Source organism: Microtus pennsylvanicus, chromosome 18 (genome assembly GCF_037038515.1).
Source record: "Microtus pennsylvanicus isolate mMicPen1 chromosome 18, mMicPen1.hap1, whole genome shotgun sequence".
In the NCBI taxonomy this organism is placed as follows: domain Eukaryota; kingdom Metazoa; phylum Chordata; class Mammalia; order Rodentia; family Cricetidae; genus Microtus; species Microtus pennsylvanicus.
In genome coordinates this window covers 13,097,769-13,125,715 of record NC_134596.1, presented here as the reverse complement: position 1 = coordinate 13,125,715, position 27,947 = coordinate 13,097,769, and the positions used below count along the sequence as shown (strand labels likewise).

At 45.6% G+C, this 27,947-nt stretch overlaps 1 protein-coding gene across 2 annotated transcripts in view; it reads left to right on the top strand.

Annotated features, from left to right (window-relative positions):
• Positions 1-27,598, top strand: part of Oca2 (OCA2 melanosomal transmembrane protein) — a 220,857-nt gene extending 193,259 nt beyond the window's left edge. Inside the window, exon 24 of one of the 2 annotated variants that reach the window (XM_075952458.1) lies at positions 27,034-27,598. In XM_075952458.1, coding sequence (XP_075808573.1) covers positions 27,034-27,118 — 85 coding nt within the window. In that variant the 3' untranslated portion in view covers positions 27,119-27,598. The remainder of the gene's footprint in view (positions 1-27,033) is intronic. The other variant, XM_075952457.1, reaches the window with a different exon arrangement.
• The last annotated feature ends 349 nt before the right edge of the window (positions 27,599-27,947 follow it).

Sequence of the window (27,947 nt, the reverse complement as noted above, 5' to 3'; positions counted from 1 at the left end):
TAACTAGAAACTCTCCAATTATGGTGAATGACTGAAGACAAAATAGGTTTTATGTTTTACACACACACACACACACACACACACACACACACACATATTTACTGACTCTTTGGAAATTTCACATCATGCCCCCCAGTCCCTCCATTTCTGAACCTCACCCCCATAGTACCCCCCAAAAAAGAACATTTAAAAAAAATTAATTAAAAGCAAAATGAAACAACCAACCAAACAAATCTGCTCTTTATATTTTCTGTTTCTCCAATACTTTTTAATTTATCCTGGTGGCTGGGAGCTGTGGTGTATCACACAGTACACCCTTTTGTCTACTCAATTTTGCTTGCGAATGTTCATTGCATTGAGTTGGGCTGGTTCAGCTTCTGGTACACCATCAATACTGGACCCTTATCAAAACTCCTCTCAGATATCCTGCTGCTGCTCCAAGCCATGGAGATCCTGCGGCTACAGTTCCACAGGACCAGTCTCTTCGTGCACCCCAGCAGGTCGTAGATGGGGTAGATGTTGGGGTGAGCCAGTTCAAAGCCCTGGGCGTAGGTCTGGATGTGTTGTGCCCAGATTAGGACCCCACAGAGAGACCACCAGAGAGGCCCAGACTGTAATAAGCAAGGTTTAATCAGTATAATACAAACATGTTTGGAACCCCTGTTTCCAAAACCCCGTTGCAGCGAGGTAGAGAGAGGAATTGTATTTCCTCTGTGGGGTAAGCTTTTAAAGGCAAAACTACAAAGAGGCTTTTTGAAACTGCTTTGGCCCAGGTGCAAGGTCTTTTGCTCTATCTCATCCTGCTGTGTCAGATAGTTTTTGTCCTCAGAGCAAGGCCACTGTCCCTGAGTCAGGACATCCTTATCACCAGATGGTCCCATCCTGACTCTATGCTTTGTATTCTCCAGAGTCGAGGGGGGGTGCACTATCCTTCCTGGGAGCGTGAAGCTAGCCTGGGGTTCCTAATTTTAAAACATTCTGCTAAAAAAATTTCTTCTCGTCCCTTTGAGAATAAGAGGTGAGGGTCCCACAGGTGGTGACTGATTTGATCAGTCTGGGCCACAGGTACTGTTCACTCCAGGTGAGGGGTAGAGAGAGCCAGCTCTCCTATGGTCATGTCATCGGGGCCATCTCTCCCAAGTGTGAGGCCAGCTCTCCTCTAAGAGGTAAGACTGGCTCTTCTGTCGTGACCAATAAGGAACAGGGCCAGCTCTCCAAGGGCTAGTTAAGGGCAGTGTCAGCTCAGGTCAGCCCTCCAATTTTAGCACGCATGGTTCCTATAACCCCTGTGGTAACATGGGCCATGGAGATCAAGACATACCCCAGTGGTAGCAGGACCATAAACCCAAACATGGCACTCAAGAGCAACTCTGGCCTGGATATCACCATGGCACCGGTGGCAGCTTAGGTCACCCAGATCAGTATGGCCCAGTGGCAGCAGGACCCTTAGACACTAATATGATCTCAGGTGGATGATCAGACCCTAGGTATCTTCACAACCCTCAATGGTAACAAAAGCCACAGATCTCAACTCAGACCCTGGCTGGTGTAGGACCACAGACCCAGACATGGCTCCTGGCAGCAGTCCAGGGCTCAGATGACACCATGGCCATGGGTGTCAGTGCAGGTAACTCAGCCTGGCACGGTCTCAGCAGTGGCATGGTCCTCTGTTGTCAGGGTTTCTGTCCTGATGTGGGAGTGTCATATATCAATCTGTTGATTTCATTGGTTAAGCAATAAAGAAACTGCTAGGCCCATTTGATAGGCCCACCCGTAGGTGGGTGGAGTAAACAGAAGGGAAGGCTGGGAGAAAGAAAGCTGAGTCAAGGAGTCGCCATGATTCTCTCACTCCAGACAGACGTAGGCTAGAATCTCCCTGGTAAGCGCACCTCGTGGTGCTACATAGATTAATAGAAATGGGTCAAGAGGCTGAAATTTAGGGGCCAAGCGGTGTTTAAAAGAATACAGTTTCCGTGTAATTATTTTGGGGCATAAGCTAAAGCTAGCCGTGCAGGCGGCTGGGGTGCTGGGGACGCAGCCCCACTGCTCCAATTAATACAACACTGTCCTGCCTGGTTTCCACAATCATTAAGTCCCAAAGAAATCACACAGAGATCTACATTAGTTATAAACTGATTGGCCCATTAGCTCAGGCTTCTTATTAACTCTTGTAGCTTATATTAGTCCATTATTCTTGACTATGTTAGCCACATGGCTCAGTACCTTATTCAGCGAGGCAGTCACATCTTGCTTCTTCTGTGGCTGGGTCACAACTGCAGAACAGGACTTCCTTCTTTCCAGAATTCTCCTGTTCTCATTGACCCACCTCTACTTCCTGCCTGGCTACTGGCCAATCAGCGTTTATTTAAAATATAATTGACAGAATACAGACCATTGTCCTACACCAGCCCTCTGTAGGAGGACATTGCTCCTTCCTTTCTTGGCTGCCCAGATCTGAATAATCAAATAGAAACTATATTAATTACAACACTGCTTGACCTTTTTGGTTAGGATTCTTATGAACTAACCCTTACATCTTAAATAATCCCATTTCTATTAATCTGTGTTTCAGCACAAGACTCTGGCTTACTGGTAAGGATCCAGTGTCTGTCTTCTTCAGTAGCTACATGGCGTCTCCCTGACTCCGGTTAATCTCTCTATATCTCTTCCAGCCTGGCCATATTCTGCCCTGCTATAGGCTGAAGCAGCTTCTTTATTAAGCAATGGTAATAAGACATATTCATAGAACACAGAGGGGAATCCCACATCATCCCTCGGATACTAGCATGGCCCCAGATGGTAACCCACACACTGGGCATCCATGTAGCCTTTGGTGGCAGCAAAGGTCATATACATCAACACAGACCCTGTCCGTGGTAGGACCATGGTCTCAGACATGGTATTTTTAAGGGGATGGAGCCTGGGATTGGGGGTTTCTGTCCCTATATGCAGCCCTCTTTCATGAACATGGCCAGCAAGCCCCAGGCCTCAGGTGAAACTCTTACCTGCCTTCTTTGTCTCGAGAGACTCTGGGACAGGTGTGATCTGTAAGCATATTTCTGGGGGCTTGAGCTAAGGCTTTTATGCCTCTTTTCTCTCCTTCTTTAAGTGGACCGTCTGTGTAAGCCAGTGAAACTAGAGGCATAACTCCGCCAGGTACAGCAGCATCTCATTCCGCACTGACAGTGGTATGCAGGACAAATGTCACTTTATAAAGTCGTAAAGAGACCCAAGAAGATCACATGAATGTACAGTAGGCAGGCACAAGAGAAACATAGTTTTAATTACCCAGAAGAATAGAATGTTTAAAGCAAACTAAACTACACAAGCTCAAACGAGAGGTAGAAACAGAAGTAAGGACCCAGTTATTATTATTTCACTCCTAACTGCTCAGCCTCAGAGTTCCCCATCAGGAAAGCCCTGCCTTGGGAAGACGGCACATGGAAGGGTTGACAGTAAGATCCACTGCCCCTCCCTGAGCTGATGATCCTTGTTGCCCAGGCCCTTCCTTCATCCTGGGCTACTGCACAGTCATGTCCTGTGTAGCATATGCGGCTGTCAGTGCCCAGGAGACTTCCTAGGGATTGTAGTCATGCCCTTTGTGTGGTACTGCAGAATGTTTGAGTATACACTGGGCATCTTGACCATGCAAACATGGTCCTATCCTTCACCACCTAAGGAAACCTCGTGAACGAGGACAAGTTTCCTGTGGGTAAGAAAGAACTGTCCATATAGGGCCACATTAGACCCGGGCACCCTTGCAGAATGGTCCACAAACTTAGAGATGGTGTTACTGCCCTTCTTAACCTCCATAGATTTCGGGGTCCTGAGAGTCTGTGGAGCTCCAGTGTATTAAGGAATGCCCATAGACAAGGGGTGCAGCTGGGCTGAGTTAGAAGCATGTCTGTGAGGTGATCTCTTTTCTCACTTCAGAGTTGACTATGCTGCCATCAGAAACTACAAACTTGGAGGGATCTCGTAGGCTATGCACTGAGATGGGCCCCTGGACAGGGTCTTGGAAAATGGGGACAGAGATGTCTCTTGTAGTGTCTAATCCGTCTCCTGGCCGTGATCCCAGAACAAACAGCAAAGAGCAGAGAAATGGTTAAGTGAAGGAAGCAGTTTGGATGCCCACCACGGGGCTGAACAGTGGGCTCCATGCAGGACCGAAGGGCCTAGCCCTGATGGCCACACTCTGATTCCAAAGTAAAAACCTTTTCAGCACCATCTGAGGAATTATGGTGGGGGGGGGAGAAGGGAGGTGAAGGTGGAGAGAGCAGGAGGAGGGGAGGGAGTGGGAAATGGATTTGGCATATAAAATGAGAAAAGATAGTTCTTTGTTTTGTTTTGTTTTGTTTTTTTAATATTCCGATACAGCTCATTCAGCAGCACAGATCCCTGGCTGTATTTGCTGCTCCATTAATTGCATGAAATCCTGCTCCATTCGAAGATGGTTGGATAAACAAGATGAAATATTGTTAATGATGATAAAATGCCAGCATCTCTGAGCCCTCTTGCTGTTGCAGCTGCAGGAAGCAGGCAGGCCTTTCTCTCTTCCCTGGGCAAGTGTTGTGAGTCCAGGTAGGACTCCACTTTCCTTCTCTGCTTGAGCCTCTGGCTTTTCTGATAGCCCTCACTAGCACTGACATCTCAAGCCAGCAGCGCTCAACCATGTGTTACTGTTCTGGGCTCAGAGACAAATCCAATCCAGCCTTTCCTTGACATAGAGGGAGGTGTAGAAGGCAGATGTTGTAACCACAGCCCGTGCACTGGTCCAGCCGCTCAGATAAGACTGAATAGTACCCTTTGCTATTTTTGTGTGCCTTTCAGTTGGTTTGGGAAAGCAGGTGGTGATATAATCATCAGCCCAAGAGGCAAACAGAGCATTTTTATCACTCCCGAAGTTTTCTGGGTCCCCATTTTATTCCTTGTCTTCTTCCTCTCCTGCTCCCGGCAAGAGTATGATTTTGGTTCCCACGTTTTGCTTTCTCCAGCATCTCAGAAAAATCGTGGTCTAGCTTCCTTCGCTTGTAATGTTGTGTTCTGCATGCATCAGCGGACCATGGCTGAATGGGATTCCATTTTGGGAGTACCGCCAAATTCCTGATGGCATGTGCCCAGTCAGATACCTTTGCAAAAAAAATTGTGCTTAGCAATGGTATTGTTTGTCAGCATCACAGATGGTGTGACTTGCTTAACTTTAGAGTCAGTGCATCCTTTGAATTCTACTGTAGAGTGTTTCTATATGGTAGAGATTTTTATATGTTTTTATATGTATATGTTTTTATATGGTAGAGAGAGCCAGTAGGGGGCTTTCTCAAATCTTATTATATCCATTCTAGTATGTGAGATGATACCTTTCAGTTTTAATTTATGCTCTGCTAACGGCGCATGATATGGAACATGTTTATGTATGTTTGTGTTACTGGGTAAGGGCAGCTAAGGTCTACACTGCTTCTTAAACTGTATTGTTTCTTGCTACTGAGTTTAAGAAGCCTTGGACTTCCCACAGGACAGGGAACCCTGATTGCTCTTTGGGCTGACGAGAGAGGGGGACTTGATTGGGGGAGGGGGAGGGAAATGGGAGGCGGTTAAGCAGGTCACACCATCTGTGATGCTGACAAACAATACCATTGCTAAGCACAATTTTTTTTGCAAAGGTATCTGACTGGGCACATGCCAGAAATCTTTAATAAATAAATAAATAAATTAAAAAGAAGGGTTTTATATGTTCAGAATAAAGCTTTCTGCCATATAATTGTTTACAAATTTTTACTTTTCTCTGCAAAAGCAGTTTATACCCGACGACAGTTTTCATTATGATAAAACCCAGTTGATGAGTTCTTCTTTTATAGGTCCTGCTTTTATTGTTGTATCTAAACACTGTAGCTAACACAATGCCATAGATTTTCTCTTATACTCTACTGTGGGGTTTACATGTTCCCCTATGTCCTGTGAGTGTTTAGATGACCCTACAAGGTTTACATTTTAGCTCTCTTAGATCTGTGCTCTGGGCTAGGGCAGCAGCTCAAGGATAAAGTGCTTGCTTAGTATTTAAGACCCTGGCTTTGCACCCAGCACTCAAAAACCATCAGTCTCCGATTATTCCTCTGAGTTTACTTTTGCATATGTTATGAGCTATGATTAAATATTCATTGTGTGGGTGGGCATGCCTTCCTAAGAGCACCAGTCTTTGAAAAGGCCTTATACTTTCACTGATGTAGTTTTTTTTTAAAAAGTGATACACATGCTAGCCAGACCTTCAAAAGGAGATTCAGGTAACCGAACAGATAGAGCAGGCTTTGACAAGCTCTTGTGTCCTCAGAGCCTGGAGTGCTGGGCATGTCCTAAGGCCAGAGAGGAGCTCACCACTCCTCACTGGTTCTTGTGGAAAGCCATGCACATGCAGAGAATTAAAGATTCAGGAGCTCCGAATGCCTGAACTGTAACTGCAGCCCCAATCCCACACATATTGGTTGGCATGGGGGTTGGAGGTGTCCTACTAGGCAAGGTGATTCAGAATAACCTCTAACAAATCTCTGGCAGACTGAGAAACTATGCTAACCCCTAAAGGGAAGCCTTAAAAACTATTAGGAGAGATCATAGAAAATGAGCAGAGACTTCAGTGGTGGAGGACTCCAGGAGACATGGAGAATTCAGGAGAGGTGGAGGACTATAGGAGGAGTGGAGGTCTCCAGGAGAGGGGGAGGACTCCAGGAGAGGGGGAGGACTCCAGGAGAGGTGGAAGATTATAGGAGAGGTGGAGGACTCCAGGAGAGGTGGAGGACTATAGGAGAGGTGGAGGACTCCAAGAGGGATGAAGGACTCCAGGAGAGGTGGAGGACTCCAGGAGAGGTGGAGGACTCCAAGAGGGATGAAGGACTCCAGGAGAGGTGGAGGACTGGTGGAGTGTACATCCTTTTGTCTTCTCAGAGTATTTCATTCTTCCTTCCAACCTCCTCCCTAGATCATTCATTTGTCTCAGACCTGGGGCTGAAATCTGTGTAGTAGAAATGAAAGCAAGCAGTCATTTCTGCTGGGAAATGAAAACACATTTCTGTCTTTCAGGCCTTCACGGCAGGGCTTGATTCAGTCTTGGCTTGAGATTGGTTGTTGCTATGGATATTTGCAGCTCTCTGAAATCTTGAGATTCCCATCATGTTACTCTGTGTTTAAGTTAATGTCGTGGCTAGAATGTGGAATGTCCCCAGAGGCTCAAGTGTTAGCATACACGATTCGTCGTTGACGGCACTACTTTTTTTTTTTAAAGTTTTCATTAGTTCTTTGAGAATTTTGTGCAACGTGGTTTGATTATGTTCACCCCGCCAGCTCCTCCCAGACATATCTCTCTCCCCTACCCAGGCAGCTTTGCATCCTCTTGTCTTTCATTCATCCATCAAATCCAATTAATTTATGCTGACTATGCACACATGGACGTGTGGTAGGCTTGCCAGAGGCTGCACACTCTTATTAAAGGAAATTGAGTCTCCCTCTCCAAGCAGATATGATTTGCTTGTTTTGGACCAGGACTTCATGTCCGCCTGCCCTCTCCGTGGTAGAGTTTGATCTAGTTTGAGCTAGCACAGGGATAGTGCCATAATTTACTTTTAGTTTGATACTTTACGAATTCCGTACAATGTCTTGCCATCATATTAAATAACTCTTGGTCCTTGCCCCGATGCCTGCCAATCCACTTTGTCCCTTTTTCTGCTTCCAACATAGTGTCCTCTCTCTTTGCATCCACTCCTCGCTGGAGTCTTAGTGTTTGTCTTCCGGGGTTCAGCAGATCTTCACTGGGGATCTAAGAGCACAGCATTTATTTCCCTGATCTCAGTAACTCTGTACTTTGGTCCATCTAGATATCCTGGAGATGGACCCGGGCCTGGGGTCAGACCCGCTGGAGTAGATGCCAATCCCTCTGCTGGGCCTGCATCAGAAGCTGGCCTTCTTAGGATGGGTACTTCTTCTTCTGTGGGTACTGGGTGAGGATGCAAGCTCTAATTATCCCTGCACCTGAATCCCTATGATTAGTGTATTCTCTCACTCGTTCACATTACGCTGTCAGGACTAAACTCTTCATAACAGTGTCTGGTAGGTGTCTGACGGGCAAAGGGATGTTCACGTCACACATCTCTATACAGCTGCCGACCTCTGTTTAAGCTTTGGGTCCGTAGTGCTCTGGATCTTCCTCCACGCGATGGATTCAGGAATAGTTTTGGTTTGTGATTTGTCTGGGCTTTGAGTTATCTTCTAGCTCTGATCTCTAGCGTGGATTTGACTCAGTTAGCTATGGTCATTCATCAAGGCACATGGCATGGGGAAACAGATTTCCAAAACTAAGCTGCCTTTTCTCTTTCTCCATGGTGTCCCAGTGACACACCACCACACCGGCTGTCCACGGTGGCGTTGATTGCTCTTCTGTGGGTCTGCTGCTTACTCTAGCGCTTCATCTCATCTCTGAACGCCAGGGGCCTGTTCACTGTGCGAAGTGTGGCTGACATTGTCATAGGTGGTTACAGCAGTGCCTTACAGATCTCACTTAGACACGTGACCACGTAGCAGCATCCAGCATAGAGCCTTACAGATCTCACTTAGACACGTGACCACGTAGCGCATCCAGCATAGAGCCTTACAGAGCTCACTTAGGCACGTGACCACTTAGCAGCATCCAGCATAGAGCCTTAGTGATCTCACTTAGGCACGTGACCACGTAGCGCATCCAGCATAGAGCCTTACAGAGCTCACTTAGACACGTGACCACGTAGCGCATCCAGCATAGAGCCTTACAGATCTCACTTAGGCATGGGTCCACGTAGCCACATCCAGCATAGAGCCTTACAGAGCTCACTTAGGCACGTGACCACTTAGCAGCATCCAGCATAGAGCCTTAGTGATCTCACTTAGGCACGTGACCACGTAGTAACATCCAGCAAAAGAGCCTTAGTGATCTCGCTTAGGCACATGACCACGTAGCCATATACAGCATAGAGCCTTACAGAGCTCACTTAGGCATGGGTCCACGTAGCCACATCCAGCATAGAGCCTTACAGAGCTCACTTAGGCATGGGACCACGTAATAACATCCAGCATAGAGCCTTAGTGATCTCGCTTAGGCACGTGACCACGTAGCCACATCCAGCATAGAGCCTTACAGATCTCGCTTAGGCATGGGACCACGTAGCTGCATCCTGCAGAGAACCCGTCCGTATACTTTCTCTTAGAATTCCATAGCCGCAGCCCAGAGTCGCATGTCTGATCAATGATTTAATAAACCGAGACTACTGAGACTCACACACATCTCGTCGCCTGTTTATAACGCACTGAAGGTAGGAGAGGCCTCGCTTGCTTTAAAGCGCTCCTGGGAACAGCGGGTTTCAATGTACATGGTTAAATGAGTAACTAGATCTAAAGACTTCCAGGGAGGGCAATGCAGGAAACGGAAAGAAGAAAAGGCACAGGAGGGCAAGGTTCCGTCTCCCCCAGTCCCCACCCCCCTCCCCGCAGTCGAGACACTAATGCTGATTATAGTAAAAATATCATATCACGTTTTGTAAGTTTATCAATACAGTTAAAAAAAACCTGTAGCATGCTGGGCAGTGGTGGCGCACGCCTTTAATCTCAGCACTTGGGAGCTGTTATCCCCAAATCCGCGAGATCCCTGCAAGCCAACAAGGAAACCAAGTCCCATATGTAAAAGCAAAGAGCCTTTATTTTTCATCAAGTTTGCAAACTCGGTCTCTTGCATAAGCCCTATCCCATTCAGGGCGTGGTACACCTATAATAGTACAGAGTGCAAAATAATGCCTATTATACAACTGCTGAATTATGGGGGAAAATGGAGGGGAAAGGCATTGGATTACAAACGGACAGCACACCTTGGAGGTTCAGCAGAAGGTCTGACGCCAAAGACTAAAGCTGGCTGGTAAAACTGCATCCGTACTATTGCTTTGGTCGCAAGTCTTGTGCCTCAATTTTAATATAAGAAATTCAAATTAATAAAGTAGATTTAGCATAGCTATTATCCGTGCATAAAGTTTAAGGTTTCGGCCTGAAATATGATTTTCTCGCCAATTCCGCTGCTTACTAGGCTTAAAATTCCTGTAGACTGTGGTCTACGAGCGGCTTGTTAGAAGGAGTTCAGTTCCTCTCAGTATTCTGTGCTCTCTGCTAGAGGAAGGGTGAGCAAAACCTCTTTATATTCCCGGGAGTTGTGACTGACCTCTTCCCTGCGCAACCAAATCAGAATAGCCGACAAATGTCAGGTGCTGTCCTCGGACCATGCTGGCAGGGTGGGGGCTGTGTGGGGACCCTCGGAGCAGAGACCGAGTCCTCAATGCCCAGGGTTCCCCCATGGTCTGCTGCAGAGGCAAACCTCTGCACGGAGTGAGCTGAAATACCCTTGAGCATTCCCGCCCTCTGCTACTGCAGACGAAGAGCAGAAGCCTCAGAGTCATTCATGCATGGCTCATGAGTTCTGCCCTTAACTGCGCTGCTATGAGCCCTTTTATTTTCCCCTTGGTTTTTTCCAGACAAAGTTTCTCTGTGTAACAACCCTGGCTGTCCTGGAACTCATTCTGTAGACCAGCCTGGCCTCGAACTCACAGAGATCCCCCTGCCTCTGCCTCCCGAGGGCTGGGATTAAAGGTGTGCACTTAGTGCCAAAAAACTGGCAGGCAGGCTACAAGTTCCATGAAAACACACCTAAAAATGTTAAGGTAGTTACTTAAACATGCGTTAGTGTGCGACGAAACTACTGTAGAAGCAGGAAAAGTCATTTAAAGATAGAAAAAAGCCATGAAATATTGATAGTAATAGAAGGTCATGTTTTCATACTGATAAACTAAATATGCTAAGGAGAAATAAAGACTTTAAGAATCATTGAATGCCTGAGAAGAATCTGGTCGGAGGGGAAAAGCTAGAAAATGGTTTGTACTTAAGGATAAGGACTTTCATATTTGATGTTGTTATGGGCCTGAATGGTTCTGACTCAAAACTTGTATGTTGTGGTTCTAACCCCAACATCTCGGAATGTGTCTCTGTTTGAGGATAAGATGCTTAAAGAGCTAACTAATTAAGATGAGGTCACATGACCAGGCCTTTTTCCATTGCGGATGATGTCTTTCTATTTGGAGGACAATAGGACACACATATCCGGAGGGCCACCAGAAGAGAGGCCACAGCAAAATCAGATCTGGAGATGCCCTTTCAGAGCTCCTGGCCTGAGACGCGGTTCATTTCTGATGAGTAAGACCCTCAGCCCTAGTGCTCAGTGGTTAGCAGTGGAGAACTGTCCTTTCAGAGCTCCTGAGTTTGGGTTCAGAAAGCATATCAGGCGGCTCATAGCTCCCTGTAACTCCAGAGTCAGAGAAGTCGATGCCCTCTTCCTCCTCTGCAGGCCACTAGAGGGTTGAGCCATGCACACAGTATACTGAAATACCGCAACAGCTCCCGTCCTCTAGACTCCAGGTCAAGAGGAATACCCAGCGTCAATCCTAGGCACAGGCACATGCAACACAAGCACCTACACACAGGCCCCCACACAGGTACACACACAGGTACACACACAGGCATACACACAGGCACATACACAAGCACACACACAGGCACACATACCCACACACAGATACACACACAGGCACATACACACAGGCACACACACACCCAGGCACACACCCAGGCACACACACACAGGCACACACACAGGCACACACACAGGCACACACACACAGACACACACACAGGCACACATGCATACGCATACACACAGCTAAATATAAATCTTTAACAAAAAGCTTTCAATCTGTGGCATGTCCCTGTGGCATCCTGAGCTGCCTACTGTATATGTTCTGACTTCCAAGGCCTGTTCGATCTGGATTGATCCAGGTAACTTGGAAATAGGAGAAATGGAGACTGGCCTTTTGCAGGAGTAGAGTTACTGTTTATTCAGTACAATTGAGGAAAATCCGTCTCTCTTGGGGGTGGAGATAGCTGCCTGGGTGCACAGTGTTTGGGGCTTTGTAGGGCAGAAGAGGGAATGCTGGTGGGGAGGGGGTCCTTATGGTTCCAGGGTCAGACGAGTTCAGCAGATGCTCCCATTGCTAGGGTGCCTTTCTTGTCGGGCAGGTGTTCTTCTGCTTGTGCTGAGTGGGGAGTTTATTTGCTCCTCTGAGGTTCCTAGTTTTAGGCCCTTTAGGGCCCATCATGGAGAATGCCAGGAGAAGCTGTGGGGGACTGTGGACCTCAGGTAGACTTAGCTGCAGAAATGGGGTAACTGAAGTCATCAGTAGGGCTGAGGGTATCGTTCAGTGCTAAAGCTTCTGCTGAGCATGCACAGGCCCAGGGTTCAATTTCCAGTAACACACACACACATACACACACATATATACACACATACACATATACACACACACCACACACACATACACACATATATACACACATACACATACAGACATACACACAGGCACACACACAGGCATACAAACACACACATACATACACAAACAACACACACATACACACTCATACACACACACCACACATACATACCACACACACAACCCTACACATACCATACACACATATATACACACCACACACACCACACACATACACACTACAGATACACACCACACAGACACCATACACACACATACACACATACACACTACATACACACCACACACACACCATACACACACATACACACATACACACCACACACACATACACACCACACATACACCATACACACACACCATACACAATACACACACCACATATACACACCACACACACATACACACACCACACATACACCATATATACACATACACACCACACACACACCATACACAATACACACACCACATATACACACCACACACATACACACTACAGATACACACCACACAGACACCATACACACACATACACACATACACACCACACACACATACACACCACACATACACCATACACACACATCATACACAATACACACACCACATATACACACCACACACACATACACACACCACACATACACCATATACACACATACACACCACACACATACAAACCACACACACATACACACATCACACACACACCCCACACACATACACACCACACACACATACACACCACACATACACCATACACACATCATACACAATACACACACCACATATACACACCACACACACATACACACCACACATACATACACACCACACACACACCATACACAATACACACACTCCACACACATTCACACACAACACATATACACACCACACACATATACACTACACACACACCATACACACACATGCACACACATATACACCACACATACACACCACACACACCATATACAATACACACACAACACATATATACAGCACACACACATACACACAACACACATACAAACCACACACACATACACACATCACACACACACCCCACACACATGCACACCACACACACACACTACAGTGGGCTGAAGTGTATAGTGTGAGTGTGTAGTGAGAAAGTGTGTGCAAAGCCTTTTTATCCCAGAAAGAATAGGTCATATAACATTCTCCGTTTCCTCCTCTTTCTCTCTCTTTTTGTTGGGTAAGTCCATGATTAATCTGTTTATAAGGTTAAATGCCTGAAAGAAATAAAACCATCTGGGATGGAACAAGGGTAAATATTCTAGTTTTCGCCTTGGGTGTCTTTCTCTTTCTAACTGTGTCTTCTTTACTCTGATGTGTTACTCTTTACCGTGATGTCCAAGCTGTCTGTCCTGGTTCTTAGCCTGTGACTGCTACAGGAAGTGGGGGACAGTGCTTGGTGCAGGGGATAGCTACGGACCTACAAAGGGACTTCCTAGCTCTGAATGCACCCTCTCTCCTCTGAGATCCTCTGGGCTCACTCCCATCTTGTGCGCTTGCCTTCCTGTCTCTGGTGGAAACACAGTGATGGGGCTTTTGAGATGGGGGGCCCTTCCAGCCATTTCTCCTGAATGGCCTCCCTAGGAGGCCCAGAAAACAAAGTCTTACAACTGTGAAACAAGACCCAGAAGGACCTAAGGATAGGCCCCAACGCCGAAGGGCCGATCTCAAGGGACCCTGTGCCTACGGAAAGGCTTCACAGGCCTGCAGAAGAAAAAGTCTTCATGTCATTGCTGGGAAGCAGCACGTGTTTCAGTGGCAGAGCCCCTCTGCCACGTGGGCAACCCTGCGTTCTTCTCTGGCACTGGTTAGAAGAGAAAAAAACAGGATCACCTTTGCTGGAAGGCAGCAAGCATCAAGTGTCATTTTTTAAAAAAACTGTAGTCAGGCTGCCTTTGGGAAAAGAGACAATAGAGAGTTTCCGTCTACGCTTCAGGCAGCAAGTTTTATTAGCGAAGATTCCCTGTTGACAAAAGGCCTGTGTCACCTCTGTGCCCTTTGCTGTCTAGTTGCCTGATGTTCAGACTCTTTTTTTTTCCCCTTTTGGACTTAAAAACTAAATAGGGTCTGCAATGCGTGCCTGTCTCCGCCTTCATCTGACAGTTTGCATCCCGAGTTTCACTGTGACATTCAAGTGTCTTTTGTCTTGTGGAAGGCAACGGGGTGGCTGGGCTGAAGGGTTTGAAAAGAACCGCGCGGAGAAAGGACACCGTAATGTCACACTGACAGCTGAGCAAATGTTCTTTTCTTAAGCCCTTTGGTAGAGCGGCGCTGCCTTTCAGAAGGCCTTGGGGAGCAAGATAAATGAGTCTGCGGGGAATTAGGAGCCCCTGGTGGACTTGGAGCATCATGAGAAATGTGTTATGTTGGTGCATTCCCAACAGGGTCGGGAAGGACTTTTGGTTCCTGGCTGGGGAAGGGCGTGAATCTCCGAAACACCAGTGGAGCGCCCTCACCTGGAAGGACAGGGGAAAGCACCAGCCCCAAGGGAACTCCTACATTGGAGCGTCCCAGAAGGCTAGAGAAAGCTGCAGAATAAACAGCTACGCTGCCACTGCCATCACGTTGACCAAGGAGCATAACAAATATTAACGGAGGGGATATTTGGGGGTTGCTTTTTCCCCCTGGCCTGGCAGAAACGTCCAGGGGTGCCAAGCCCCTGCCAGTTGGGTTTGGATAACTCATGCTTGTTTCACGCCCACATTTTCTGCAGCCCTTCCTGAAACTACCGGTAGCTGTGGGCTTGTCTGAGCGAATGTGTCTGCTGGAGAGGCCCTCCTGGAGTTCTGCAATGCAGCAAGTCCAGACAGCTGTGTGGGATGAAGGACTCCATGCAGAGTCCAAAGATTGAGAACACCAACGATGTAAGCATCCCCACTGAAATGTTACGCTGTTTATACGCAAGATTTCCTTTGAAAAGAGTGAGGGACCAGACTCAGCGTGGGGGGTGTGGTGCGTTTTGGCTCCTGGTCCCGAAAGACCTAGTATGCAGGCATAGAAACTTCCCAGCGTGCATCTTTGCGAGTTAAGGCCTCTAGGGTCTATATGCATTTATCCTCGAGCGCATTGTTCCTTGTAGACATATCATAATCTGATTGGCGGGTGGTGAAGTCGGATGGGAACAAAGGACAATGGCACATCTGTGTGAAGTGACATTTGCTGGAGCCCACAGGACTCTACAGTGAATGCACAGCTGACAGATTCATAAAGGCAGACCCACAACTTATGGGGTACCCGTTTTGCAGAGCTGCGGGGACACTTGTCATTCGGAAAAGTCGCCGTCAAATCTGTAAAAACCTTGGGAAGCCATGATTCTTCCCCTCGAAATGGGATTCATTCCCAGAACACCTTAGCAGTGTAACCTCTGCACGGGCAGTGGAGTGACCTTGCTCCATTCCCCCACACCGTGAGGCCTTGGAGAGACGGCATTCACTCTTTGTCCTCACGGTCAATTTTCATAGAGTCAGTCCCGCAAAATTACCTGCTAACAGACCACAGAGAAATTTCTCTAGAAGACAGGCACTGAGCAGGAAGGCAGCATGCCCCACCTTTGCTAACAAACAAATCTGAGTGTCCCCAAAGCTGGTTATCACCAAAGAGATTAGATGAGGAGAACCAGTAGATCCAGGATTCCAGGACCTTTAGCAACTGTATCTAATGGTTTGGGATGCCTGGTATTTGCAACTGTATCTAATGGTTTGGGATGCCCGGTATTTCCCCGTGGACGCTGGCTCTTTCCTGGGCACTGCTCTACCTGCCCTTTTGAGATTTGATATGCAAATTGTCATTGTCCTTACCTGTAAAATTTTCCAACTATGTCTATAAAAACCTAGAAACCTTGTGGAGATCTCCCTTACTACTATTCTTCTTCCTCTTCCTCCTCCTCCTCCTCCTCCTCCTCCTCCTCCTCCTCCTCCTCCTCCTCCTCCTCCTCCTCCTCCTCCTCTTCTTCTTCTTCTTCTTCTTCTTCTTCTTCTTCTTCTTCTTCTTCTTTCTTCTTCTTTTTCTTCTTCTCTGCACCCCTTCACTTCACTATTAACCCTCACGTGAAAAATAAAGAAGATACAGAGGTAACATGATTGGGTTAATGTTTTTACCCTCAGATCCTCGCCTTATAGACATCCAATTCTGAGCCTTGAGGGGCTACCGAGGCAGCTACTCAAGGTCCCCCGATACACACTGCAACTCATTACTTTGTCTGCTAACCTAAACCACTAATAGAAAAGACTATTGAGCCTTCTCACCTCGCTACCCCCTTTTTCCTCTCTGCACCTGTCCCCAGGTGAATATTAAATGCCTCCCTGAATTCCCTGTCCCAGATTCTTGGTCTTGTTAAATAGACACAGGCTGTTGTGTCTGCCTCCAGCTTAGTGAGCCTCTCTTCAATCAGGCCCTCCAGCTCCTCTGGCTCCATCTCCTAAGCAACTTCCCCTCTGCTTCTAGAAACAGCTCATTAGCCAGGCAGCACAGCTTACACAGGGGCTTCTGCCCCCAGGCTGCTGTTCAGGGGCACTCAGCTGTGTTCTTTGTCCACTCAAGGTCCTCCCACACCTTAGGGGGCAGTTGCTCCACCAGCATTCCAGGCTGGTCCATAGCAGCAACATATCAAAACATTAGCATGTCTGTCACGCATTTTCTCAGGGAGATGCCTCTGCTTGTCTCCAGCTCATTTCTTAATTGGATTGTTAAGGTTTCCTGCTCTTGAGGTCTGAGGGATCGTGGGTATCTAGATAGGACTCCGTTGTCAGCTCGTTGGCACGGTTTGTGACCACTGTCATCTTCTCATGGGCAATCCATTGAGCAAAGGCTTCAAAGATGTTCTTATTATAGTTTCAGTTTTTATAGAATCATGCCTTTAGCGTTGTCAATAAGAGCTCTTCACTAAATTATATACCCCAAGAATCTGACCCTAGCTTCCTTCTAAGTGTTTTCCAGCTTTCTTTTACATTTATACCCATGATCCATCAAATTTAGGGTCAAGAATAAGGTTGAAGTCAAAATTCCCTTTCCGGACTTTGAATAGCTGGCTACTCCAGAAACATCTGTCTAAATGTTATCCTTCCTCCAATTGTACTTTCGTCAGAACTTAGCTGGGCATGTGACAGTCTTTGACCATATGTTTCTGTGGCACCCTGTAACCAAGACCTTCATGTTGGTAAATGTTATCATTTTTGCCATTTTATAGCCTGTCCCTTCCCATTTACATTTTAAGATATCCGTCCTGCCCTTTTAACCCCAAACCTCCTGCGATCATCCCAATCCTCAGACAGAGACCAGGTCTCAAATCCACTGCTGAGGTCCAGTTTGAGGAACTTTCCACAGCTCTTCCACAACCTCCAGATTTGGTGCAGAATGTACCTGTACGTCTACCCGGCTAACTGTGTCCACATCAGACATACAACCAAGAGAAATGGCCATGAGCTCAAGTTTCATTGCAACAACAACAAATAGTATGAAAAGTTAAGACAGTATAACCCCTCTCTAAATCTTATAAATTCTCCCCCAAGTCCTATAAATCTCCAATGGGAATTACCTATAAGAACCCAGGAACACAAATTACAAAAGAACAATCATAAACTTCATCAAAGAATTCAAGGAGTTTAAAGAAGACATAAACAAATAACCCAATGAACTTAAAGAGAACGAACACATGCCTGAACGTGCTGTCTTAGTAGGATTTCCATCGCTGCAACAAAGCACTATGACAAAAAGCAAGTTGGGGAGGGAAGCGGTTATTTGGCTTACATTTCCACATTGCTGTTCATCACTGAAGACAGTCAGGACAGGAACTCAAACAGGGCAGGAACCTGGAGGCAGCAACTGATGCAGAGACCATGGAGGGGAGCTGTTTACTGGCTTGCTTCTCATGACTTGCTCAGCCTGCTTTCTTATAGAACCCAGGACCACCAGCCCAGGGATGGCATCACTCACGATGGGCCGGGTCCTCCTCCATTGATCACTAATTGAGAAAGTGCCTTACAGCTGGATCTTGAAGAGGCATTTCCTCAACTGAGGCTCCTTCCTCTCCGATGACTCTAGCTTATGTCAAGTTGACACACAAAACCAGCCAGTATAGATGCCCAAAGAGTTATAAAATTAGACTGACTGACTGAAAAAAGCAAGTCAGGATTTGAAAACGGACTTGAAGAAAGAGATGTAAATTTTAAGATAAGCTTTCCTGTATCAAGAAAAAAAATCTTGTTCTGAATTTGATGGAATTGTTTTAATCTTATAATTAATTGGGACTTAATGGTTACGATGACTACGTTGGGTGTTCCATTTGCTTTCCACTCCGAGTGTCTCCATTTGTTTTCTCTGGTTTTGTTCATCGCCATTTTGTACTTTGCTGCAGATCTGGGCTGTGAGGGATTTAAATTCAGACCTAATTTGTTCCTTCTCCCTTCTCATTTCTTGGTATTTAAATTTTCGTTCTATTAAATTTACGCAGTGCTGAGGGACATAAGGCTATCTTCAGCGATTCTATACGGTGCATAGACCCCTGTAGGACATCCCCTTCCGTTTTCCTTCCCTCCCCACTAATGTTAGTCCCTTTTGCTTCCCGAGGCAATGTCACTTTTATTTTCATGTCATGTATACATACATAATTTTATGCTGGAAAAATATATGATCCAGATATTAGAGAAAAGGTGATAGACATGATAACGTGGTATGGACGTGATAACATGGAATAGGGAACACTCCTGCATTGCTGGTGGGAGTGCAAACTGGAACAGCCCCTTTGGATATTAGTGTGGCAATTTCTCAGAAAATTAGGAAACAACCTTCCTCAAGACCAAGCAATATTACTTTGGGATATATACCTAAAAGTTGCTCAATCGTACCACAAGGACAGATGCTCAGCTATGTTCAAAGCAGCCTTGTTTGTCATAGCCAGAACCTGGAAACAACTTAAATGCCCCTTGACTGAAGAATGGATAAGGAAGATGTGGTTCATTTACACAACAGAGTACTACACAGTGGAAAAAAAATAATGACACCTTGAGATTTGCAGGCAAATGGATGGATCTAGAAAACATCATATTGAATGAGGTAACCCAGACCCAGAAAGACAAATATCATATGCACTCACTTATAAGTGGTTTTTAGACATAAAGAGAAAGCAGCCTACAATTCACAATCCCAGAGAACCTAGACAACAATGAAGACCCTAAGAGAGATATACATGGATCTAATCTACATGGGAAGTAGAAAAAGACAAGATCTCCTGAGTAAATTAGGAACACGGGGACCAGAGGACAGGATAGAAGGGGATGAGAGAGGAAGGGAGGGGAGCAGAGAACAATAATAAATAAATAAATATGAAAAAAACTTACATTAAAGATCTGAGAATTTAAAAACCTGAACTTTCAGTTCTGTAATCTCCCTTTCCATCTGTGGTATATAGTATTCTCGTTCTCATTAAGTTCTGCATATTGATATTTTTTCTCTGTAAAGCATCTCACGCACAGGGAGTATTGAAGCGTGTTCTTTGATTTCAAGCAACATGAGCATTTTTATTTTTTTAACTTTTCTTCTATTTGTTTCTAATTTAATTATATATGGTGGTTATTATTTTCAATCTTGAGAGCTTTATTTTATGGCTCAGAATATTGTCTGTTTTGGCAAAATCTTTCTGGACCCCGAAAAGAAGGTGCAGCCCGCTGTTACTGGGTAGAATTCTGATGGACTGCACATGCTAGCTAGGGGATGGGGCTGTGTAGTTTTGTTTGATTTCTGCCGGGCCACGCTGTCAATGTAAAGGAAGAGTGGCGTGTTAGAGGTCAATGAGGGTTTGACATCCTGTAATCCATAGGTATACTGGCATTCTTACCTGTTGTTTTTGCCAGTGTTTGCCGGATGTAGTCCCAGGTCTTCTGTCTGGAAAATGCTTATTTGGAACAGCTCCTGGTAGATCGGGAGCTCCATCAACCTGCATTGGTCCTCATTGTCTTGTAAGGCATCATTAAAGTCGAAATCGTGGCCTGTTGGGCACATACTGATATGAAGTACTTTCTTATCTTCCAAGTGAGCCTAACCGGTGTTGAGCAATTAGTCACAATTTCTGTGTATTCATTGCTAATTTTCCTTTGCTCTCATTACAGTTTTTGTGACATGAATATAGCCACTCTTTTTCTTCTCCTCGGTGTTTGCAAGGTTTCTCCTCTATATCTTCTTATTTTTAGCTAATCCCTGCTGTTGAAGGGAATTTCATATAGACAGAATGCAGGGCGTTTGAAACGACATTGTCTAATCCATGTTTTTCATGAGCCTATTTAGGCTTTTCACATTTAATGCAGTTGGTGATTGGTAGTGCTCCAATATGCGATGTTATTTTTGCTTTCTGTTGATATTCTCTTTTTGGTTCCTTCATTTCTTTTACTGCCTTCTGGTGGGTTCCATGCTATTTCTTAGAGTTCTTCTGTGCTGCTTTCCTGCCAGCAGCGGATACTCACAGAGCCCTTGCTCCTGCTGTTTCACTGCCTTGGGCGTGTGAAAACCTAACTTGGCTTAAGCCTCTTGCTGCTCACTCAAATGTGTGCCACGGTTGGTCTAAATATCCCTGTGTAATTTTGAGGACTGAATCAAAGAAGTGATATTTTAATTTCATTCCTCTCGTCTTCGGTTTTAGTGCTGAAGAGTGAATCCAGGACCTTGTGTATATCAGAAAAATATTCTATTACTGAGATATCTATCTATCTATCTGTCTGTCTGTCTGTCTGTCTGTCTGTCTATCTATCTATCTGTCTGTCTGTCTGTCTATCTGTCTATTTATCTGTCTGTCTATCTATCTATCTGTCTGTCTCTCCGTCTGTCTAATCTGTCTATCTGTCTATCTGTCTATCTATCTATCTATCTATCTATCTATCTATCTATCTATCTATTATCTATCTATCTATTTTCTAGACTAATTTTGTTCAATTTTTAGTAGACTCATACTTGAACATATTTGTGTGTTCATGGGCATATGAATTATGTAACGATGAAACTGAGATAATTTAGTATCCTCTGCCACCTTAAACATATATGGTTTCTCGGTGGTTAAAGATTTGAACTCCTTTCTAGCTACTTCCATCTTTATCTTCAACCACACAACATCTTTTGAAAACCGTAGAGAGGGACGGAAGCATTCGTTTCCCTTATTGTCCTTGCTGGTCCTTGGGCTCTTCTTGCATGGTCTCCTTTCAGGAGCATTCTTGTCACAGGCTGCCCTTTCTGTTTCCCTTCGTCTATGGATGCGAGTTGGAATGGATACAGGAATCTGTTCTGCTGAGCTGCTGGTTTCTGATGTGAAAATCACATTTCGCCTCTAGCGCCACTGTCATTTCCCTCTCACAACTTTATAATTTTTTTCCTACTCAGGGAGTTTAACTTGTTGCCATATATTTTAGCAGAGGCTCTCAGCTCCTAGGAAAGGACCCAGCACTTGAGCCTCCAGAGCAGTGGTTCTTAGTCTTCCTAATGATGAAATTCTTTAACACAGTTCCTCATACTGTGATGACTCCACCAGAAAATTATTTTCATTGCTACTTCTAACATAACTCTAATGTTGCTACTGTTATGAATCACAATGTAAATATCTGTGTTTTCTGATGGTCTTAGGTGGCTTCTGGAAATGGTCATTTGATTCCCAACGGGGTCTTGACCCACAGGTCGAAAACTGCAGCTTTAGAATGCATTCTTTTGGTGAGGGGAGGGTGTGAATTTCAGCTGTTATTCCTTTGAATACGTGTGTGTGTGTGTGTGTGTGTGCCTGTGTGTGTGCCTGTGTGTGTGTGTGTGTGTGTGTGTGTGTGTGTGCACGTCTTCCCTCATTCTCCTTCTGGCGACACAAGCTGGAGCTTCGTAATGTGGGGTCCCAAGGATCTGTACTTCGCTCTCCAGTCTGTTTTTTTCCTCTGGTGAGTGACTTTCTCTTGTCTAGGTTTGTGGATCTTTCCTTCACATGTTCTCTTACGTTATGGCGCCGATCAGTTGGCCTGACTTTGTCTTTCCATCTTAAGTTCTGAACTTACCAGGTCCACCTTTTACGTGCTGTTGCTCCTTTGAAGCTATTTCCCCTACCCCATTTGTTTTGAGTGTGTTTGTAATTGCCTGCTGGGGGCTCATTTGCCTCCCGTCTCCTATTTTCCCTTTCAAGCCACCCAGCTGGGGAGCCACAGATCTCTTTGCTTCGAAGCAGGGGGAAAAGTCCAGGCTCACAGGCTCTCTATAGCTCTCTCCTGACTCCACAGGAAGAGAAGTCAGCACAGCCCGGAGAGGTGGAAGTCCTGGCTCTCTCTGTGGCCAAAGAGGCAGACTAAAGGTCTTAATAAAACTTCCCCAATGACCTTGTACAGCTACCACTGCCTACCTCGACTTCCCCTTCTTGCTCCTTTGGTTCGAGCAGGCTTTCCTTGGGGCCCTTTTCTTTTGGGAATCTACGGTCTATTGACATTCCCATGTATCAGCTTCCTAGAGGGATTCATGGAAGAGGGGGGAGGGCAGCTCACTGCCATGCCACGTTTTGTTTTTTTAGGATTCTCAGCTATGCTGCCATTCTGCTTCTTTTCCCCCTTAGGATCTTCCATTGTTTTCTTATAATTCCCAAGAGTCTTGGCTGTGCTCAGAATGGAACAGGCAATAGGAAGATCTATATCTTCTTCATCTTTCTTCAGAACCAGAAGTCTGTCCTATAGTTTTGGAGAATCACGTAATTACATTCTCCTTTCCAGCAGACCCCTGTGTACTGTGTAGTTGGGTTTTCCCTTGTCAAAAACATTTCATGTTCCTGTCTATACTGGTTAAATTTTATTGTCAATGCGACATGAACTAGAAATACCTGGGGAAAGTGAACTTTAATTGAAGAATTGTCTCCATTGGATTGGCCTGTGGGCATGTCGGGGGGAGGGCATTTTCTTCATTGATAATTGAAGTAAGAGGACCTAGCTCAATGGGTGGATATACCTTTCCTAGGCCAGTAGTCCTATGCTATATCTTAAAAGACAGTTGAGGAAACCACAGGCAAACAAAGCAACAAGCAGCTTTCCTCCATGACTTCTGCTTCAGTCGCCTGCCTTGAGTTCCTGCTGCATGTCTGCACGATGGATTATAACCTGTGAGATAAAATAAACTCTGTCATTTTAAAGTTGGCTAGGGCATGGTGATTGTTACAGTACAGAGCAGAGACGTACAGAAAGAGAAGAGGAACAGAAACTGAGTGGACCATTGTGCAGAAGACCAGACTGTCATTTGGGGAAGATGCTGAAAACATTGGAACACTGGGCTGGAAATTCCCCGAGCACTCAGAACTCAGGGAGCTATTCTGTGGGAGCTTAGACAATAGGAACATAGAGAAAGATGCAGACAACAGAGGCCTGGTTGGTGAAGTTTTCCAGGGAAGCAGAGCTGTGGCAGGAACTGGTGAGATGGCTGATTGGTAGGAGCCCTTCCTGTTCTTTGGTTCACAGAACCCATGTGACAGCTAACAACAATCTCTGGAACTCTAATTCCAGGAGCTTCTATGCTCTTGTCTGGCCTTCTTGGACTTAAATGCATGTGCTGTACAGACAAACATGAAGGTAAAACACCCATGCACATAAAAAAAAATCAAAGTAAAGAAATAATTAAAAATTTAATTTGGAAGTGAACTTTACTGGGGCAAAGGATGAGGTCAGCTGGGCCTGAGAAATCAGCTGTGCTTCTTGAGAGACTGGCATCATTGAGGTGGAATCTTCTAGGCTAGGAAGTGTTGCCTCAGGGTCAGCCGTGGTGCAAAGGGGACCAAGGCAACAGATCCAGCTGGCAGCCGAAGTTGGCAAATAACGTATAAGAGCTGCCTAACTACACTGGGTTTGAAGCCATGAAGGGGTTATGGAGGGCAGCTGAGGCTTGGTACCCTATGACATGGCTGAAGTCTCTACAGGGAGGATGGGGAGACCATTAGCGACGGTACAGCTCAGGTACAGTGGACTCCCTGAGAGTTTGCAGGGCATGGAACAAGTACTAAGGACAGTGGCTGATGTGGAGTTCAGTCTAGCTGTGTGTGGCTGTGGAAGGCTGGAGAGGGGCTGCTCATGCCCTTTAGAGCCCTGAAGATCACGCGTGGGTTCCAGATGTCAGACACTGAGCTGCAGAGTTGGGATTTACACTGCTGAGATGGCGTTTTATTAAGTACAGTTATTTTTATATCCATATTCTTCCCTTTTAAAGTAAGAATGTATGTAACTTGTTTTTCATTTGAACAGGAATCCATAGTTATGACACTTGGTATTTGAAAGAGATCTTAAACTTTCAAAGTATTGACAATTTTATCAATTGTGGAACTTTTAAAAGCTGGATTGTGCTTTAAATTGTGCTATTAATGATATCCTTACATCTTAGGGACAAACAAGAAAGCAAAGGTTATGGTTTAACAGCGATGTGTTCGTGTATCAAGTTGACAAGATAGGGCTTTTCCTAGTCGGTTTGATAGAGACTAGAGACACCTGGGGAAAAGGAACCTTGATTAAAGAATTACTTTTATCACACTGTCTTATGAGCGTGTCTATGGGACATTTTCTTGGTCCCTAATCAATGGAGGAGGATTCAGACCTCTGCTGGAGGGACATCCTTGGACAAGGAGGCCCGAGCTGTATAAAAAGGTAACTGAGAAAGTTACGGGGAGCAAGCAAGTAAACAGTGTTCCTCCATTTTTGGTTTCTTTTGTTGAACTCTGACTTGAAATCCTGCTTCGCCTTCCCTGGGTGATGAAGGGTAATTTGTAAGATGAAATAACTTCATTTCTCCCTGAGCTGTCTTTGGTCATGGTGTTCATCACAGCAACAGAAAGAAGATTAAAACACCATGCAGGCTTCCTCTGGCTGTGGGCACGCTCTGACCCTGTCACGTGGTATTGATCAGATGAGGCATGGGCAGTGACTGGCATTGGTTGAGGGCTCACTGCGCAATCACCCCCTATTCTAAGGATTTACCAATGTGAAGTCACCGAATTCCTCATGATGACCTTCCTAGTTAGTCACATCCCTACTCAAATCCCACACATATGCCATCGAAACACAGATGGAAGCCAGGTTTTCTGTTACCTTCTTTAGACAAGAGATGGTCTTAACTCACCATCTTCTTTCAACTCCCCCTTGCCTTAAGTGAGAGAGACTTTGTTGAGAGGCTTTTGACTTCCTTTGGAGGTGTATAGAAGGATGATTGCAACTGGACACAGCTGAAGAAGGCATCCGGAGATTATTTTGGAGAGAAAAGGACAGTGAAAATTAAGCCCAGATCCTCACACGTCCCAGACAAGTGCCAAAGAGCCAAACAGTGGCACCGTGTAAAATCTGTGCCAAGTAGAAGAAGTCTGGAGCAAACATGGATGATTGAAACAAACAACCCAGTGCCCCAGACTCATGGACACGGCAAAGCCTGCTCAGGATCAGGCCCAGGGAAATGGCAAAATCTTTCGCCAGTCGTGTGTGGGTGTTGACAATGTGTATAGAAAATATAGATCTCAGCTTGCTTCTCTGGGTTGCTTACAGCCTGAGACCACTCCCTTATAAAGACCTACACCTGAGCTTGGGTAAACCTACCTCCTTGTTTAGCTGCACACTGTAATCCTGCCTCCTTGTTGAGCTGTATACAAAGCCTGCCTCATTGATTTCGATGTATAAGATAAACAGAGAGTCCAGAGAGTTGCTGCTGTGTCTCCGGCACAGCGCCCGGCCCGCCTCATTTGTAAGAGTCTCTGTGTGGCGATCCTTTCTTCATTCCCTATTGCCCCAGCTGGGCAATTCCAACTGTGCAGATCATAGCAAGAGGCACCCAAACGGTGTCCCTTGGCGACACAGAGCTCACATTGGTCAGATGAGGGAACACCCCCGTGAGAAGCCCGAAAATAAAGAGAAGAGCATGATTCGGTGCAATGGGTGTGAAGCAGAGGACACGAAATCTAGAGAGACAGTATACATTCAAACTTTGAAGATTTTAAGGAACTGCAGGGATAGGGTAAATATATGACATCATCAGTTCTTCGACTACACGCAGGAGACTGCTACCAAGATTAGCTGAATTTCACCTCCTTGTCTGGCTGCATGCAATAAACCTGTATCCACATTCAGCTGCAGACAGTAAACCTGCCTTTTATGTTCATATGTATAAAATCAACACCCTGAGTTTCTGGACCGCTGCTGGTGGAGCAGAGTCGGTGGCTCACCTAATCACGGCTTTTACATATGTGTGTCTGTATGTCTGTCACCTGCTCATTCCCTCACTACCCGTGTCATGTTTCTAGGACCTAGCCACATGAGTTATAGCAGAAATATTTACAACCTGAATGGAAGACCAATTTTTTTCTTAATAAGATTCTGGGGGCCAGGCGGTGGTGGCGCACGCCTTTAATCCCAGCACTCGGGAGGCAGAGGCAGGCGGATCTCTGTGAGTTCGAGACCAGCCTGGTCTACAGAGCTAGTTCCAGGACAGGCTCCAAAGCCACAGAGAAACCCTGTCTCGAAAAAAAAAAAACTCCAAAAAAGATCCGGGGTCCATCTTTTGCAATAGCGTGACACACAGAGAGTCTGCATCTCTCTGTTCTCACCAGAGGCCTTGTCTCTCTGTTTTCCAGGCTGGGCTTCCCCATGATGTTCGTGTCCTGCACCATAGGGATGTGCTATCTCCTGATCGCCCATGTTGTGGTAGGATGGAATTAATAGCTAGCCATCGTCTGAAGACCAAGGGAAACCCGACCATCCGCAACATCAGCAGGGAGACTTCTCCACAAGACCTCGGCGGAAGACAAGGGGCTTGCCACACCACACGTGGGAACCGAGCTCGAGCCAAAGCCATGCCGTTCAGGGAGATGATGGGAAACCACAGTGTCCTTTCCCTGCAGACCAAACACGAGAAATACAAGTTAACTCACCAAGATTCCCTACAGAAAAAAAAATGTGTATATTTCAAAACCATGTCTTGCAGTTCTATATGAGATGGCACAAACTCATCCAGGTTGCTGTACCTTTCCACTGTCAATTGTCCAAAGGATAAACACAGGTTCCTTTACATACCCCCCATTTTAAAATAGCCACCATTCAGTTTGTATTACACCCGTGAATATGTCTCTTTCTGGGAAGACACACACCACTGTCAAGATGACATTTTGTGTATTTAAAAAATAAAGAATTCCGTGACAGAAGCTTTTGCAATTTGTAGTTGAGTTGACACCGAACTGCATTTTGCCCATTCCTATTTTTTTTTCCCCTCTGGAGTTTTAAAATTAGTGCTTAGAAGTCCAGCGATTTGATTTGCAGAAGACTAGAGACATCTTTCAAGTAGCTGTTTTATATTAACGGCCTAGAACAGTCATTTTGCATTGTGAGAACACACACGCTATTTCCGTCCATTCGTTAAAGCTTGATTGATATGCTCACCCCTCTTCTCCAGCTGTTCAGCAATGTTTTAAGGTGTGGATCTTCTGTGCACCCACTCCATGTCAGACGGAAATATTAGATAGCGAGGAGCCAGAGAAAGCCTGGGCCTTGG